The sequence below is a fragment of the Cinclus cinclus genome, chromosome 11, assembly GCF_963662255.1.
Source record: "Cinclus cinclus chromosome 11, bCinCin1.1, whole genome shotgun sequence".
Lineage (NCBI taxonomy): Eukaryota > Metazoa > Chordata > Aves > Passeriformes > Cinclidae > Cinclus > Cinclus cinclus.
In genome coordinates this window covers 1165407-1179955 of record NC_085056.1, presented here as the reverse complement: position 1 = coordinate 1179955, position 14549 = coordinate 1165407, and the positions used below count along the sequence as shown (strand labels likewise).

At 60.1% G+C, this 14549-nt stretch overlaps 2 protein-coding genes across 4 annotated transcripts; both read left to right on the top strand.

Moving 5' to 3' along the window:
- Window positions 1–596: 596 nt before the first annotated feature.
- RPL13 (ribosomal protein L13) lies at window positions 597–6040 on the top strand. The gene is made up of 6 exons (XM_062499722.1): window positions 597–742; window positions 927–1039; window positions 1918–2059; window positions 3512–3685; window positions 4942–4998; window positions 5840–6040. The coding sequence occupies exons 2-6, from the start codon at window positions 936–938 to the stop codon at window positions 5996–5998; spliced, it is 636 nt and encodes a 211-aa protein (XP_062355706.1). The 5' UTR covers window positions 597–742; window positions 927–935; the 3' UTR covers window positions 5999–6040.
- Window positions 6041–8420: 2380 nt separating this feature from the next.
- Window positions 8421–14054, top strand: CPNE7 (copine 7). 3 transcript variants are annotated; one of them, XM_062500321.1, is made up of 15 exons: window positions 8421–8624; window positions 10416–10598; window positions 10667–10741; window positions 11081–11155; window positions 11223–11306; window positions 11393–11482; window positions 11640–11738; window positions 12077–12163; window positions 12270–12329; window positions 12414–12547; window positions 12673–12727; window positions 12886–12937; window positions 13005–13138; window positions 13249–13485; window positions 13771–14054. In XM_062500321.1, the coding sequence occupies exons 1-15, from the start codon at window positions 8421–8423 to the stop codon at window positions 13906–13908; spliced, it is 1707 nt and encodes a 568-aa protein (XP_062356305.1). In that variant the 3' UTR covers window positions 13909–14054. The 3 variants fall into 3 exon arrangements, with proteins under 3 accessions (XP_062356305.1, XP_062356304.1, XP_062356306.1); XM_062500320.1 differs by having other exon boundaries at window positions 11063–11155; XM_062500322.1 differs by having other exon boundaries at window positions 8583–8624; window positions 12077–12150; window positions 12257–12329.
- Window positions 14055–14549: the final 495 nt, after the last annotated feature.

Here is a 14549-nt window from a genome sequence, read left to right as displayed (position 1 = left end):
GTGATTTCTCTTGAGTTCAGGGACAAAGTAGTTTTCTACATTTTGGATGCAACTGCCTGGATGTTCCAAACTTGCTCATTTCTTCCCAGTCTCATTCTTTGAATTTACTTTTCCAGCAGCAGATGAAATTTCAAGTGTTCCTTGATGTTATTATTTTTAACTCACAAAACCTTTGTGGGGAGGGGAATTCAGGGGAGCGGTGTAGTGGGGGCACAGTGCAGGGTCCTTGGTGGCTTCTGGGGTGCTGCCAGCACTGCTGAGCCATTGCTCCCGTGGATCCCGCTGCTGGGGGACCTGCGCTCTCCCCAGAGGGGTGGAAGTCCCCAATCCCTTTGCTGCCTCGTGGGATAATGCTGCTACCCTAAAAGGTCAGGGAGCAGCAATCCTGCTCTGGGGTTGGATGGGGATTCCGCAGGGGTTTGGGACCAGTGGAACCCCTGCCCCAGTGTCCGTCCCATCGCACTGCCCAGGCTGTGCTTGGCACGGGAGAGGGCATGGAGCTGCTGCTGCCGATGGAGCCTGGACCGGTGTTCCCCTTCTCCGTGTCCCCGCCCAGCGCTCGCCGTGCGCGGCCCCTTTAAGCCGCCGCCATCTTTGCTGCGGGCCCGGGAAGCAGCCACCGCCCCTCGTTGGCACCGCCCCTCTCTGGGCCGCTCCCGCGCTGCTCATTGGGCGCCGCCGCGGCACTTCCGGCGCCACCGCGCTAGCGCTTCCTTTCCGGTCGCCATTGTCGTGGCGGGAGGTGAGTAAGGCCCGGGGATTTCATCCGCCGCCATCAGCTCCCCGGGGCCGCGCCCGCCGCCGCCGAAACCCCGTGCGGGGCTGTGGGGAGGCCCCGGGGACTCTGATGGGGCCGCACCGGGCTGGGGCCTGCGGGCTTGGGGGCTCCTCGGGTGTCCCCGCGTTAACCGTGCCCGTGTCCGCAGGCCGCAGCCATGGCGCCCAGCCGCAATGGGATGATCCTGAAGCCCCACTTCCACAAGGACTGGCAGCGCCGAGTCGCCACCTGGTTCAACCAGCCGGCCCGCAAGCTCCGCAGGTGAGTCCCGGAGCTCCGGGGGCCGCGGGAGGGGCTCTCCCGGCTTCTGCGGGACCGCTACGAGGCCAGGGCGCCGTGGATTTGTTTAGCCGTCTCGTGCTCAGGGCGAGTCTCTGCCATCCGCAGCCAAGTGATGAGACATCTCCGGAATCGCTGCATCCACAGTGATGAACGCTCTTCCCTGGGTCTCTGATGGCAGCGGCCGGCAGCCCGGTCCTGCTTTTTGTTCCGGAGGCATCGTAGGGTGGGAGATGCCTCCCTGAAAGGGGAGGTGTGGCACCTGTGATAAAGATGCCGTGTACCCCGTGGCTGTCACAGGTAGGCAAGAGGCTAGTGATATTTGATTTGGAGCAGCCACAATGTGACCAGCAGGATCGGGGCACTGTCTGTCCCCTGTACTGGTCCTGCTGGTGTCACACCTGGGTCTCTGAGGTTACATTTGGCCCCTCATTGCAAGACAGACACTGGGGAGCTAGATCATGCCTAGAGGAGGGAGCTGGGAAGGGTCAGATCACCAGGAGCGGCTGGAGGACCTCGTTCTGGAGAAAAGGAGACAGGAGGAACTTTCTAGGTCTCCACAACTTCCTGACAGGAGGGGGTCAGGCTCTGGTCCCAGTGAACAGAGACGGGAGAAGAGCCTCATTTTGTCCCAGGGGAGGTTAAGGTTGGACATCAGAAGGAATTTCTTCCTGGAAAGGGTGGTCAGGCCTCATAATGGGCTGCCCAGTAAGGTTTAGAGTCCCCATCCCAAGGAAGGGCTGGATGCAGCACTCAGTGCTCAGGGCTGGGTTGATAAGGTGAGCATCGGGCACAAGATGGAATCAGTCACCTCCGAGGTCTCTCCCAAGCTAAAGGACCCTGTGACCCTGCCATTCCAGGAGGAAGGCTCGCCAGGCCAAGGCTCGCCGCATCGCTCCCCGCCCTGTGGCCGGGCCCATCCGGCCCATCGTGAGGTGCCCTACAATCAGATACCACAAAAAAGTCCGTGCTGGCAGAGGCTTCAGTCTGGAGGAGCTTAAAGTAAGTACAGAGCATCAATTCAAAAAAATTCAAATAAAGTCTGAGCTTACCTGCTTCTCCTGTCCTGTGCAAGGTGACTTCCTCAGGTACCTGCTGGTGCTGCCACATCTAAGCAAGGCTGTGAATTTTCTGGCTCTGGGAGTAAGGAAGGACTGGTCTTAGCTGTGATGTTGGAGTTAGGTGTGTAAAGGGTGTTCTGAAAGGTAAATATCTGTTCATCTGCATTTGAAATTCCATTCAAATCAAGCTGAAATAGGAGAAATAAATTCTTCCTTGTGAGGCTGGCACAGGGTGTAACTAGAGCAGCTGTGGTTGCCCCTGGATCCCTGGAAGTATCCAAGGCCAGGTTGGATGGGGCTTGGAGCAGCCTAGGCTGGTGGAAAATGTCCCTGCTCCTGGCAGGAGGCAGAACTTAATGATCTTTAAGGTCCTTTCCAACCCAAACTATTCAGAGTTTCCATGAAATTTGAATTTGGGAAGATTCTTGAGTTTCCTAAAGTTTTTAGGGGAAGATGAAGATCACCTTCATTAAATAGTTTCTTTATGTGAAACGTTTTTCTGTTAGTTCTAAATATTTTAGCCAATGCTTCCATGTTGAGGACCGAGTAAACCCCGCTCAATTTATTTCTAAGTGTAGCAGGGGATATTGTACCAGGAGTAAGAACCATTCAGCACAGCTTCTTGGAGTAGCTGGAGTAAAGTCCAGGTAGTTGAATTACAAGTGGGAAGTGTTTCCTGTCTTCCATTCCTTGTCCCTGTGACCTCTCCAGGTGTGCAGAGCTGACAGAGCTGATTTGCAGGGTCTCCCACTGTGTATCTGTGATCAGATTCCAGCTGCCTCTTCGCCTGGTTCAGTGTCTTAATTAAAACATTTATAACTGAAATTGGTGCACTGAGGCAGGTAAATTGTTCTTCTGGGTGCTAAATACTTTATTACTTATTTTTCTTTAACTTTTGGGTAATGGTGGAACACAAAGCACAATGCAGCTGTTTGTCTTCAAAGAGAAAATTAGTTTTTTGTTTAAGACAGTCTAAAAATAGTTATTGAATGAAATTGTTATAATATTAATACTATATTATTAATAATAATAATAGTTATTGAATGGTTATCTGAAACCACTCTTTCAGGTGGTTAGAAAAAAATCCTGATTTAATGGAGCTCCGAGTATTCAGTGAACCAGAGTTGTCCATGAACTGACTCATAAATGTCCAAGCTTAAAACTGTTCCTCAGGAGTTGCACTTTGCTCCTCTAGGGAAATCCACGTGCAAAAATCAGCCCAAGCACGTTAAGCACTGAGGTACCCCAGGACACCCTCTGTTGGTGCCATAGCTGGTCCCTCAGCTGTTGCCCATCCTTTCTGCTTCCATCTTTCCCTGCTGGCTGTGCTTGGATCCTTGCCTGGCTGTTGGGAGCTGTGAGATGCTGACACCACTCTCTTCTCTCCCCTCAGCTTGCTGGCATCAACAAGAAATTTGCCCGGACGATCGGAATTTCCGTGGATCCCCGGAGACGGAACAAATCCACCGAGTCCCTGCAGGCCAATGTGCAGAGGCTGAAGGAGTACCACTCCAAGCTCATCCTCTTCCCAAGGAAGCCAGCCATGCCCAAGAAGGGAGACAGCTCTGTGAGTATCTGACTGCTGGAAATGCGTCCTGTTATAGGAGGTTTAGTGTCATGCAGAGGTCCTGAGCCTTCATCATGTGAACCTCATGATGCTGAGCCCAGCACAAGGCCAGGCCTGGCAGAGTCAAGTCTAACAGGGCACTCTGGGTTGCGGTGGCACTTCAGCCAGGCATTTGGCTGAGCAGCTGCTGGCTTGTTTTGGTGCTCATTCCTGGAGCTTCTATCCTTGCTCAGCCAGCTCAGTTTTAGTTTAGGGAGCTAAATTGTCACAATGGCTGGAAATTCCCCTTGGAGTCAGTCCTGCTGGTGGAAGGCTGAGGGACAGGCTGTGAGTGGATCCAGAGCTGTGTGCCAGGCAGGCTCCAGAAGGTAATTGTTATTGACATTCAAAAATGGTTTTCATTAAAACCTCTCCAGGATCAAAGCAGAGCTGTGTTCCCTGGCTCTGCTGCCAGTAGATCCAGGGAACACAAGGGTGAGTTCAGACTGTCCTCCCATCTTGTGGGGAGTCTGGCAGCTCCAAGATGCTTAACTCCATCTTCAGAGCAGGGAGGAAGGGCCTTGAGGTGAAACACTGATTCAGATGTGTTTGCTGAGAGTCAGCTGTGTTCAGTAAACATTCATTTTTGTCTGATGACACGCTCTTAAAAGAAGCTGGAATCAACCTGAGGAGTTGCTGAGGAACTTGTTGGGTGTTCATGAGCTGTGGAGCTCAACTTGGAGAAAAGGAGACTCAGGGAACAGCCTCAGTTTGTGCCAGGGAAGGTGGTTCAGGTTGGACATCAGAAATTTCTTCCTGAAAGGGTGGTCAGGCCTTGGAAGGGGCTGCCCAGGGAGGAGTCCCCATCCCTGGAGGTGTCCAAGGAAGGCATGGACATGGCACTGAGGGCTCTGGGCTGGGGACAAGGTGGGGATCAGGCACAGGTTGAACCTCATGATCTTGGAGGTCTTTGCCAGCCTCGATGATGCTGTGTAAGTTGAGAACAGCACAGTTGGTGTCAGAGCTGTCCCAGCTGGCAGAGCTGAGGGCTGCTGCTGCTCCGGCCAGATCCGGGCACAGCGTGGGCTGCCAGTGCAGCTCATCAGTGCCAACTGCTCTGCAGTGCTGGGTTCCTTACCCTTGGGTGTTAAAGCTCCTGTCAGGATCATTAGCACCATGTTTAAGCTGGGTACCTGCAAACAGGCTGTGCTTTAGCTGAGGTTTTAGCCAAAGAAGTTTCAGTTCTGTTCTTGAAATGTTCCCACCTTCTGTTGCAGCCAGAGGAACTCAAGATGGCCACTCAGCTCACAGGACCTGTTATGCCCATCAAGAACGTAAGTGTCGTTAAATCATGTTCTCTGTGTGATGTAATTGAGGTTGAACTTGCAGAGAGGGTTCTCTCTTTGCTGTCTCATACCTTGAGGGTGGCTATCTCCAGGCGTTGGCCATCCTGGATCAAAAAAACCCCAGGAATATGTCTTTAAGAGAACTGTGAAATTAAGGGTGCTTTGAGTTCAGCTGGGGTAGGAGTGCTCAGGCAGTCTCTGTGGTAACTGTCCCTAAATGCTCTCTGCTTCCCAGAGCTGCTGTCAGTAGTGTCACAAACCTCTAGTCATTCCCTACAACTCCCTGACAGGACGGTGGAGCTGGGAGGTGGGGTTGGGTTCTCCTCCCATGTGACAAATGACAGGATGAGAGGAAACAGCCTCATGCTGTGCCAGGGGAGTTTTAGGTTGGATATTAGGAAAATTGCTTCATGGACCAGGCTGTCCATCCCTGGCACAGCTGCCCAGGGCAGTGCTGGAGTCCCCATCCTTGGAAGTGTTCAAAAAACACGTGGATGTGGCACTTGAGGATGTGATTGGTGGTAACCGTGGCGGTGTTGGGCTGACGGTTGCGCTCACTATTAAAGGTCTTTACCAGCGTTAACAATGCTGCCATTCTGTGAAACCTGACTCAGGATTCCCGTGGTGCTTGTTTTTATTCCTGCTCCATTGTGCTCTGTGCACGACGAGGAGCCAGCGGGAGCGCAGATCCCGGCGGAGCAGGCTGAGGGCAGGGCCTGCAGATGGCACGAGCGCTCCGTTCCCGCCCTGATCCTCGCAGGGATCACTCTGGGAAGCCTCAGCTCCTGGCTCTGAGGGGCAGTCTGACTGTCTGGCGCTCTCTCCGCAGGTTTTCAAGCGGGAGAAGGCGCGTGTCATCTCGGAAGACGAGAAGAACTTCAAGGCCTTTGCCAGCCTTCGCATGGCCCGGGCCAACGCCCGCCTCTTCGGCATCCGTGCCAAGCGCGCCAAGGAAGCGGCGGAGCAGGATGTGGAGAAGAAGAAATGAACTGTTCTCCCCAGAACTGTCAATAAAAAGCCGTAGACGGCCGAGCGTGCTGTGGTTTTGGGGCACATGTACCGAGCGGAGCCACCCCGTGTGCTGGTGGCAGCGCAGGGATGCGTTCGAGCGTGGGAAGCCTCGTTTGCTGTGATTGATTGGAGGCTCCACATTTCCCTGAAATAGAGTTAAACACCTGCCATGTGCCCACTCCTCTGCCTTGTCAGGGTTGCAGCCTGGGCTGTCTTTGCTCTGATTTTGAGGGGGTTTGGGGGTTCCCCCTCTGTGCCGGGCTTTGTCTGCTGCCCCTTCCCTGCCTTCCATGCCAGTATTCCTGGTTTGATGATTTCCACACCTCTGTGTGAGGCAGAGTTGTACAAGTTGGGTATCATGGTGGGGTTCACTCAGGTGCTGCTCACATGGGGGGCTTTATCCACTTCTGGGGGGGGATACGGGGGGAGTAAGGTGTGGCCCAGCCCCTCAGATGAGGTTGCATGGAGCCAAGTCCCAGGGCTGGACTATGCTGCTCTGCCGTCCTGCACTCCCTGGCCCTTGGCTCAGCCCTTCTGCAGCTACAGGGCTGTCACAGCCGTTTCTTCATGGCTTAAAGGCCACGGTAGATGTGGCACTTGGGGACTTTGTGGTGGCCTTAGCAGTGCTGGGGATGGGATGGGATGGGATGGGATGGAGCACTGGGTGCTGGAACCCTGGCACAGCTGCATGGTTCCTGGGCAGTTCAAAGAAGCAAGGTGTGGCTGGTGTGGTGTTGCCTGTGTCCAGTTGCCACGGTGTCCCTCCAACCCCCCCGCCCAGCCCTTGTGTCCTGCTGTGGGTCGGTGCCTCCTGCCCCACCGAGCTGTGCTGGGGGCTGTGGGGGGAATGGGAAGCAGACTGGCCTATTTCTGCCAGGCAGGCTGGGGATTAGCTCCTGAAGCCTGGGCCCTGCAGTGCCCTCGTGCTCGTTAGCCCTATCTGCATTTTAATCCCTCCAAATTTAAGCTAATTACATCATCTTCCAGAAAGCTGGGTTGACAGCACCGCAGTGCTGGGGGGACAGGGGTGGGTGGGGGGTCCCAGAGTGGGGACTCAGCATCTGGGGCTCCATGTGCATGGAGTGTGAGTCTGGATGCTCCAGCAAGTGGGGAGGGCACCCGGTGGGTTTGGGGGACCCCACCCTCGTGCTTGGGTTGTTGGCTCAGTGTGGGGGGCCAGGACCGAGGTGGCCTTGGTTACCCCATGGGGAACAGCTGGGGAGGGCGGGGGGCTGTGGCTGTGCCGCGGGGGTCTCACTTGGAGCAGGAGCTCCTGTCCTGGCACAGCCAGGGTGCTGGGGACCCTGAGGACCCCGCTCAGCCCCGGTGCAGGGTGGGCTCCTCTCCGGAGCCGGCAGCGAGGCAGTTAACGGAGCTTGTCATCCATCTCCCTCTTAGGGCTCCGCTCCCGAGCTGCAGCTTGAGTCAGTTTTGTGGAGGTGGCAGCGGCAGCAGCTCCGGCGGGCACACCGGCACGGCGGGCACACCCCGAGCCAGCCCCTGCCCCGCCGTGCCCCAGCCCAGACCAGCAGCACCCAGGTGAGGGGGCGAGGGGCAGGGTGGGACCCGCTGTCCCCTCCACTGAGCCATGGATGATGCCAAGGGATGCCCGCGATCCCGGGGAGGGGGACGGTGCCCACCGGAGCTGGGGCACCAGAGCCACGTGCCGGGCACTGCATGACTTCCCCAGGAAAACTTTGGCCGGGCAGCGAGGGCACAGGTGGGCACGGGCTGCTCTGCCAGGACCTGCAGGTGGGGGGACAAGCCCCGGACTGGGGCCGGGACTGGCAGAGCCTCTCACTAAGCCCCAGCATCGCCTGGCTGAGTGCTAACGGCCTCCGGGGGAGGATGAAGGCCGTGCCCAGCACGGGGGAATGAATCCTTCACCTGGTGGCACTGACACGGAGTTGGTGTCCCCGTTCCCCTCCGGAGAGCCCTGCCCAGGCTGCGGGGTGCTGCCCGCAGGGACTGGAGGGAGTTTCTACTCCACAGCCACACATGGAGCACTCCAGGGCGGGTACCCCACCCCACTCAGGTCCCCCTTCCCCTCGGGACACATCCTGCCCCAGGGGCCGGGCTGGGACAGAGCTGGGCACAGCACTGCAGGACCATGTGAACCCCCCAGCAGAGCCCATGGTGCTGGCTGGGACTTGGGGGTACAGGTGCAGTGCCCCGAGGGTGCCCCGGCTCCTGCCACCCCACCGTGCTTTGATACCTTGCAGGACCCCGGGTGCCATCGGGACTGGAACCGGCCACCCCACCTTGGAGGGTGTCTTTGGAGTCCCTGTCCTGCCACCAGAACCGTGCCTGGCACTGCGGGGCACCGTGCCCCGGGCATGACGGGCACCTGCCCGGCTCCCTGACGGCTCCCGAGGCAGTGGCCGCCCCGCTCGCCCCCCATGCCCTTCGCCCACGGGGCCGCCGGTCCCCAAGCCCCGGCTGGCATGGGCGACGTGCCCGAGCCGTGCCCGCAGGCCCCGCTGGCCGTGCTCTCCAAGGTGGAGCTGCGGGTCAGCTGTAAACACCTCCTGGACCGTGACACCCTCAACAAGTCGGACCCCTGTGTCCTGCTGCTGATGCAGTCCCAGGGCCAGTGGATGGAGGTAGGAGAGCGGGGGGTACTGGTGGCACCCACTGGGCAGGGCAGGGTGGGGCACAGGGTGGTGGATGTAGGGGGCAGCAGGGTGGGGTGCAGGGTGCAAAGGAGGGGTCAGGGTGCAGGAGATGGTGGGGAGCAGAGTACAGGGTACAGAGCAGGGTACAGGAGACCATAGAGAATGGGGTACAGGGTGCAGAAAGGGGTGCAGGGTTCAGACCTGGGTACAGGGGGCAGAGCAGGGGTTCAGGGTGGGGTGCAGGAGATGATGCAAAGTAGGGTGCATGGTGCAAGAGAGGTTGCAGGGTTCAGAACGAAGTGCAGGGTTCAGACCAGGGTGCAGGAGATAATGAAGAATGGGGTACAGGGTTCAGAATGGGGTGCAAGGTTCAGAATGGGGTTCAAGGTGCAGACCAGGGTGCAGGGTTCAGACCAGGGGTGCAGGAGGTGATGCAGAGTAGGGTGCAGAGTGCAGAATAGGTTCCAGGGTGCAGAACAGGGTCCAGGGGGTGATGTAGGGTGGGCAGGGAACCTGTGGGGCACCCGGCAGCCTGTGGAGATGGTGCTAACCCTGGATAACATCCAGCCCAGTGGGGCTGGGGAGCTGGGGCGGGGTGTGGTGTCCACCCTGGGGTGGCTCCAGAGTGGCTCCACTGTCCCGGGACAGGGACAAGGGACACCTCAGCCCCCACCCTGGGGTGCCTCAGGGCTGGAGGGCTGATGCTGGCAATGGGGATGGCACAGCTCCTTCCATCCCTCCCCGTGCTGCGCTCTGGGCTGGCACCGGCAGCTCCGCTCTAATCGCGGCCGCTCAGCCGGCGGATTTAGCGCTAAATCCCTCGGCGTGTCATCAACTCCGCTCGAGCCAGCGCGGATCCGGGGGGGGACAAGGGCCCTGTGCCAGCTGCGGTGTGCTGTGCCATGCCAGACACTTGTACCCGGCTGTGCCACTGTGCTCTGTGCCACACTCTGTGCGCTGTGCCGTGCCACGCTCTGTGCTGTGCTGTGCCAGACACCAGCCAGCTCCAAGAGGGTCTCTCCTGAGCCACCTTTTGGAGTGACTTCTGTCCCAGCCAGCCTGTGTCCCCCAGCCTGTCAGATGGCCCCGGACCTGCTGGGTCCAGAGGGTACGAGGCACACAACACCCACATCTCTGGAATGAGGGGCTGGCAGTGCCCATGCAGGAGGGACACGAGCGGCCACGGGAGTGTGGGCTCAACAGATGATGCTGGACTGAGCAGCTGGCAGCGTGCCCTGGCCAGGATGTGTCCCCTTGAGTCAACACTGGCAGGGACGGGTGCGGGGGAGGCTCCGGAACTGCTCGGCACCCGCTGCCAGCACGGCCGGGAGATGCTGAGCACCCACTGCCCACTGGGGCCACCAGGGCCGGGGGCTGGTGACCCCCAGGCACGGCCCCTCAGGACGGGCACACGACTTGCCCTGGCAGTGACCCGTTGCTCCTGCTCCAGCAGAGCTGTGGCAAAGCATAGCCAGAGGTAGAGTATCCCCTTGGATGACCACAGGGAGCCCAGTGGGAGCAGCGTCCCAGACGCAGGGCTGGAGGTTGTGGGGGGCACAAGGGGCTCCTCCACATGCCATTGACTTGGGCACAGCTGGTCCTTGCCTGCCTCCCCTGTTCCTGCACCCCTATCCCTTCATTCCCTCATCCCTGCATCCCTCAGACCTGGCATGTCCCATCCCTTCATCCCCATCACAGCAGCCCCTATTCCCCACCCCTGGGTTCCCACACCCCTGTGTGAGCTCTGGCACCCCAAAGTCCTGTGCCAATCCCATGCAGGTGGATCGCAGCGAGGTGATCAAGAGCAACCTGAACCCTGTGTTCGCCAAGATCTTCACGGTGGATTACTACTTCGAGGAGGTGCAGAAGCTGCGGTTCGAGGTGTACGACAGCCACGGCCAGGCAGGCGTGGGCACACACGATGACGACTTCCTGGGGGGCATGGAGTGCACCGTGGGGCAGGTGAGCCTGGGGACCCCTGCCTGGGGACCCCACGATGGTGTCCCCTCCCTAACCCTGGGCTCTCGCAGATCGTGGCACAGAAACGGGTGACGAAGCCGCTGTTCCTCAAGTACGGCAAGTTTGCGGGCAAGTCCACGATCACGGTGAGCACCGAACCTGTGCTGGGGGTGACAATGGGGTGGGTGACACCAGGATGGGGTGCACAGGTGACATGGGACTGGAATGCTGGGGTGGCAGCAGACAGGACACATGGATGGCACTGAGCTGGGGTACTGGGACAGCATCAAATTGGGTGGCACTGGACTGGATCAGTAGGTTGGCACAGACTCTTGTGAGTGGGGAGGGCTCAGGGTTCCCAGTGGCCATCCTGAACATGCCTGCTGTGCTGGAGAGGCATGTCCCCTCCCAGGGCACCACAGGGAGGTGGTGGGCAGGGGGACAAAGCCACGCCAGGCACTGAGCAGCCCACGGCCACCTCTCAGATCATCTCGGAGGAGATCTCGGGGAACAATGGCTACGTGGAGCTCGCCTTCCGTGCCAAGAAACTAGATGACAAGGTGAGCCAGGTGCCAGGGGGGAAACAGGGCAGGGAGGGCAGTGCTCTCTCTCATCCTCCTCCCCCAGGACCTCTTCAGCAAGTCAGACCCCTTCCTGGAGATCTACCGCATCGACGATGACCGCAGCGAGCAGCTGGTGTACCGCACCGAGGTGAGCCCACGGCAGTGCCGGGACCTTGGCAGCCCCACGGCCACCCCGGGGGCTCCCTGGCCCTGCTGAGCCCCCCCCTCCTGCAGGTGGTGAAGAACAACCTGAGCCCCATCTGGGAGCCCTTCAAAGTCTCCCTCAACTCGCTCTGCAGCTGTGAGGAGAAGAGGAAGCTGAGGGTGAGGAAGAATGATTCCTCTGTATTACTACATTCCCTATTCCTGCCCTGGGGACATCTGTGCCCCAGCTCCACTGGGGGTGTGCTGGGGACCCCACAGTTCTGGGGAACAGGGCTGAAGACCCCCTGGTGCCGGGGCTGAGCCGTGCTCATCACAGTGTGTGGTGTGGGACTACGACTCGCGGGGCAAGCACGACTTCATCGGGGAGTTCTTCACCACCTTCGAGGAGATGCAGAAGGCAATGGGGGAGAACAAGGTGGGACATGGGGACACGGGGATGGCCTGGGGGTCACCCTGTGTGCTGCCAGCAGAGCCTGTCCTAGCAGCCACCTTCCAGCTCTTCCTGTGGGTTTGGCATCATTTTCTTCTCACTGCCTGTTTGGGAAAGGGATGGTGGGTTTGGGGTTTTCTGGGGAACCAGTTATGAATGGGGTGGCTGGGAGTGGGGGAAGGCAGCTGCACCCTGGGGCTGTGGGGGTGCAGGGTTATTGGGCCACAATGTTCTGGGGGCGTGGGGTCCCCACAGTGCAGGGTGGGACCAGGGTCGGGGTGGGGGTCCCGGGGCCGCAGGCAGCGCGGGTGCCGGTGCCACAGGTGCAGTGGGACTGCATGAACCCCAAGTACAAGATCAAAAAGCGCAACTACAAGAATTCGGGGGTCGTGGTGCTGCTGGACCTGAAGGTGAGTGCCTGGGAGCTGTGCCAAGCTGTGCCAGGCTATGCTGAGCCATGCCCAGCTCCGTGGGCTGGTGTCGGGCAGGGCTGCCTGACGCAGGTCCCTCTGGAAGATCCACAGGGTTTACTCCTTCCTGGATTACATCATGGGGGGCTGCCAGATCCATTTTACGGTGAGCAGCGTTCCCTCCCCACCCAGCAGGGACGCACAAGTGGCCCTGCTCACCCAGGGTGACCCTCACTGCCCCCCCCCCCAGGTGGCCATCGACTTCACGGCCTCCAACGGGGACCCCCGGAACAGCTGCTCCCTGCACTACATCAACCCCTACCAGCCCAATGAGTACCTCAAGGCATTGGTGGCTGTGGGTGAGATCTGCCAGGACTACGACAGGTCGGTGGCTCTGGCAGGTCCCCCGGTGCCACACACACAGTGGTGATGTCCACCTTGGGGGCAGATCTGCTGGTGACAAGCACCCAGTGATGGCACCAGAGCTCCTGACATCCCTTTCCTTGCAGCGATAAGAAATTCTCAGCTCTGGGCTTTGGTGCCAGGATCCCCCCCAAGTACGAGGTGAGGGAGTCTCAGGTTGCCCGGGCCCTGTGGGACCCCAGGGATGTGCTCATCCCTCTGGGTACCCTTGGCTGTGGCACTGGTGGGGCTTGGTAGATGCCAGGGTCTGTGGTAGGGGGTGCACCAGCTGCCCCCTCCCCGTTCCTCCCTCCCTCCAGGTCTCCCACGACTTTGCTATCAACTTCAACCCTGACAACGATGAGTGTGAGGGTGAGTCCAGCTCCAGAGGGGCCGGATCTATGGCTGGGATGCCCCTCACCCTTCACACACCCCGCAGGCATCCAGGGCGTCGTGGAGTCCTACCAGAGCTGCCTGCCCAAAATCCAGCTCTACGGCCCCACCAACGTGGCTCCCATCATCTCCAAGGTGGCTCGTGTGGCGGCCGACGAGGAGCGGACCAAGGAGGCGTCGGTGGGTCCCTCTGCCCCCTCCGGGGCCGGGCTGAGACCTTCACACTCGTAACACTCGTGGCTGCCCCGGTGTGGGGTCACGCAGCCCCCCGAGCATCCCTGTCCCCCCAGCAATACTTCATCCTGCTGATCCTGACGGACGGCGTGGTGACCGACATGGCAGACACGCGGGAGGCCATCGTCCGGGCCTCCTACCTGCCCATGTCCATCATCATCGTCGGCGTGGGCAACGCCGACTTCACGGACATGCAGATCCTGGACGGGGACGACGGTGTCCTGCGCTCCCCCAAGGGCGAGCCCGTCCTGCGCGACATCGTCCAGTTCGTCCCGTTCCGCGAGTTCAAGAATGTGAGTGGGGCAGCGACGAGGTCCTGCCTTCCCCTCCCTGCCCTCCCCTCCTTGTTGTTCTCTCCTGTCCCCTCCCTGCCCTTCCCCTCCCCGCCCGTCCCGTTCCCGATTTATCCCGCTCCCTCTTTCCCTCTCCCATCCATCTCCTCCCTTCTCCTTCCCTCTCGTTCCCTCTGTCCCCTCTGTCCCCTCCCCTCTCCACAGCCGCACACGGCGGGGGTGGGGGGGGGGGGGGGGTGGCACACGGTGCCCGCGGCTCAGCCCGGTGTCCCCGGTGTCCCGCAGGCGTCCCCCACAGCCCTGGCCAAGTGCGTGCTGGCGGAGGTGCCCAAGCAGGTGGTGGAGTACTACAGCTACAAGGCGTTCCCCCCGCGCTGCCCCCGGCCCCCCACCCCCGACCCCAGCCTCGGCTCCCCGCAGTGAGCGACCCCAGAACCCCAACCTCAGTCTTCCCGACCCCCGACTCCGGCCCCAGTTCCCCCAGTGAGAGACCCCCAGTGCCCCCATCCCCAGCCCTGGGGTGCCCCAGTGAAGGGCCCCCGACCCCAATCTCAGCGTGCCCCAGTGAGACCCCCCCCACTGTCCTGGTGTGGCGTGGGGACAGACGGTGTCCCTGCCAGGTCCTGCCCTGCCGCAACCCCCCCTGGCTGGGACATGGGGCAAGTCCTGGCCCCCCAGTGCAGGACACCCCCAGCATTGCTCGCTCCTGCAGGTCTGCGCCCTGCGGCCCGGACCCACCCCTGCTGTCCCCTCGGTCCCCTCGGTCCCCGCTTCTCTGTCACTGTGATACTTGGAGGCTGCATGATCCCCTCAATAAAGCACCACCCCTGTGCCCATCCTCCTGTTCTCTGGGTGCCGACCCCCGCCCTCCGGGTGTCACTACGGGGTGGGTAGAGAGACTGGCAGCTCCTGGATGCTGCCGTGTCCCCTCACGGTGACACCTGGTGACAAGAGCCGAGGGCAGCCCCTGCCCCCACATTTCGGGTGTCCGTGGCCGGCAGCGTGCCGGGAGCACCGGAGCAGCCGTGGCTTTGATGTGCCAGAGCAGGCGCTCGCCCTGCTGC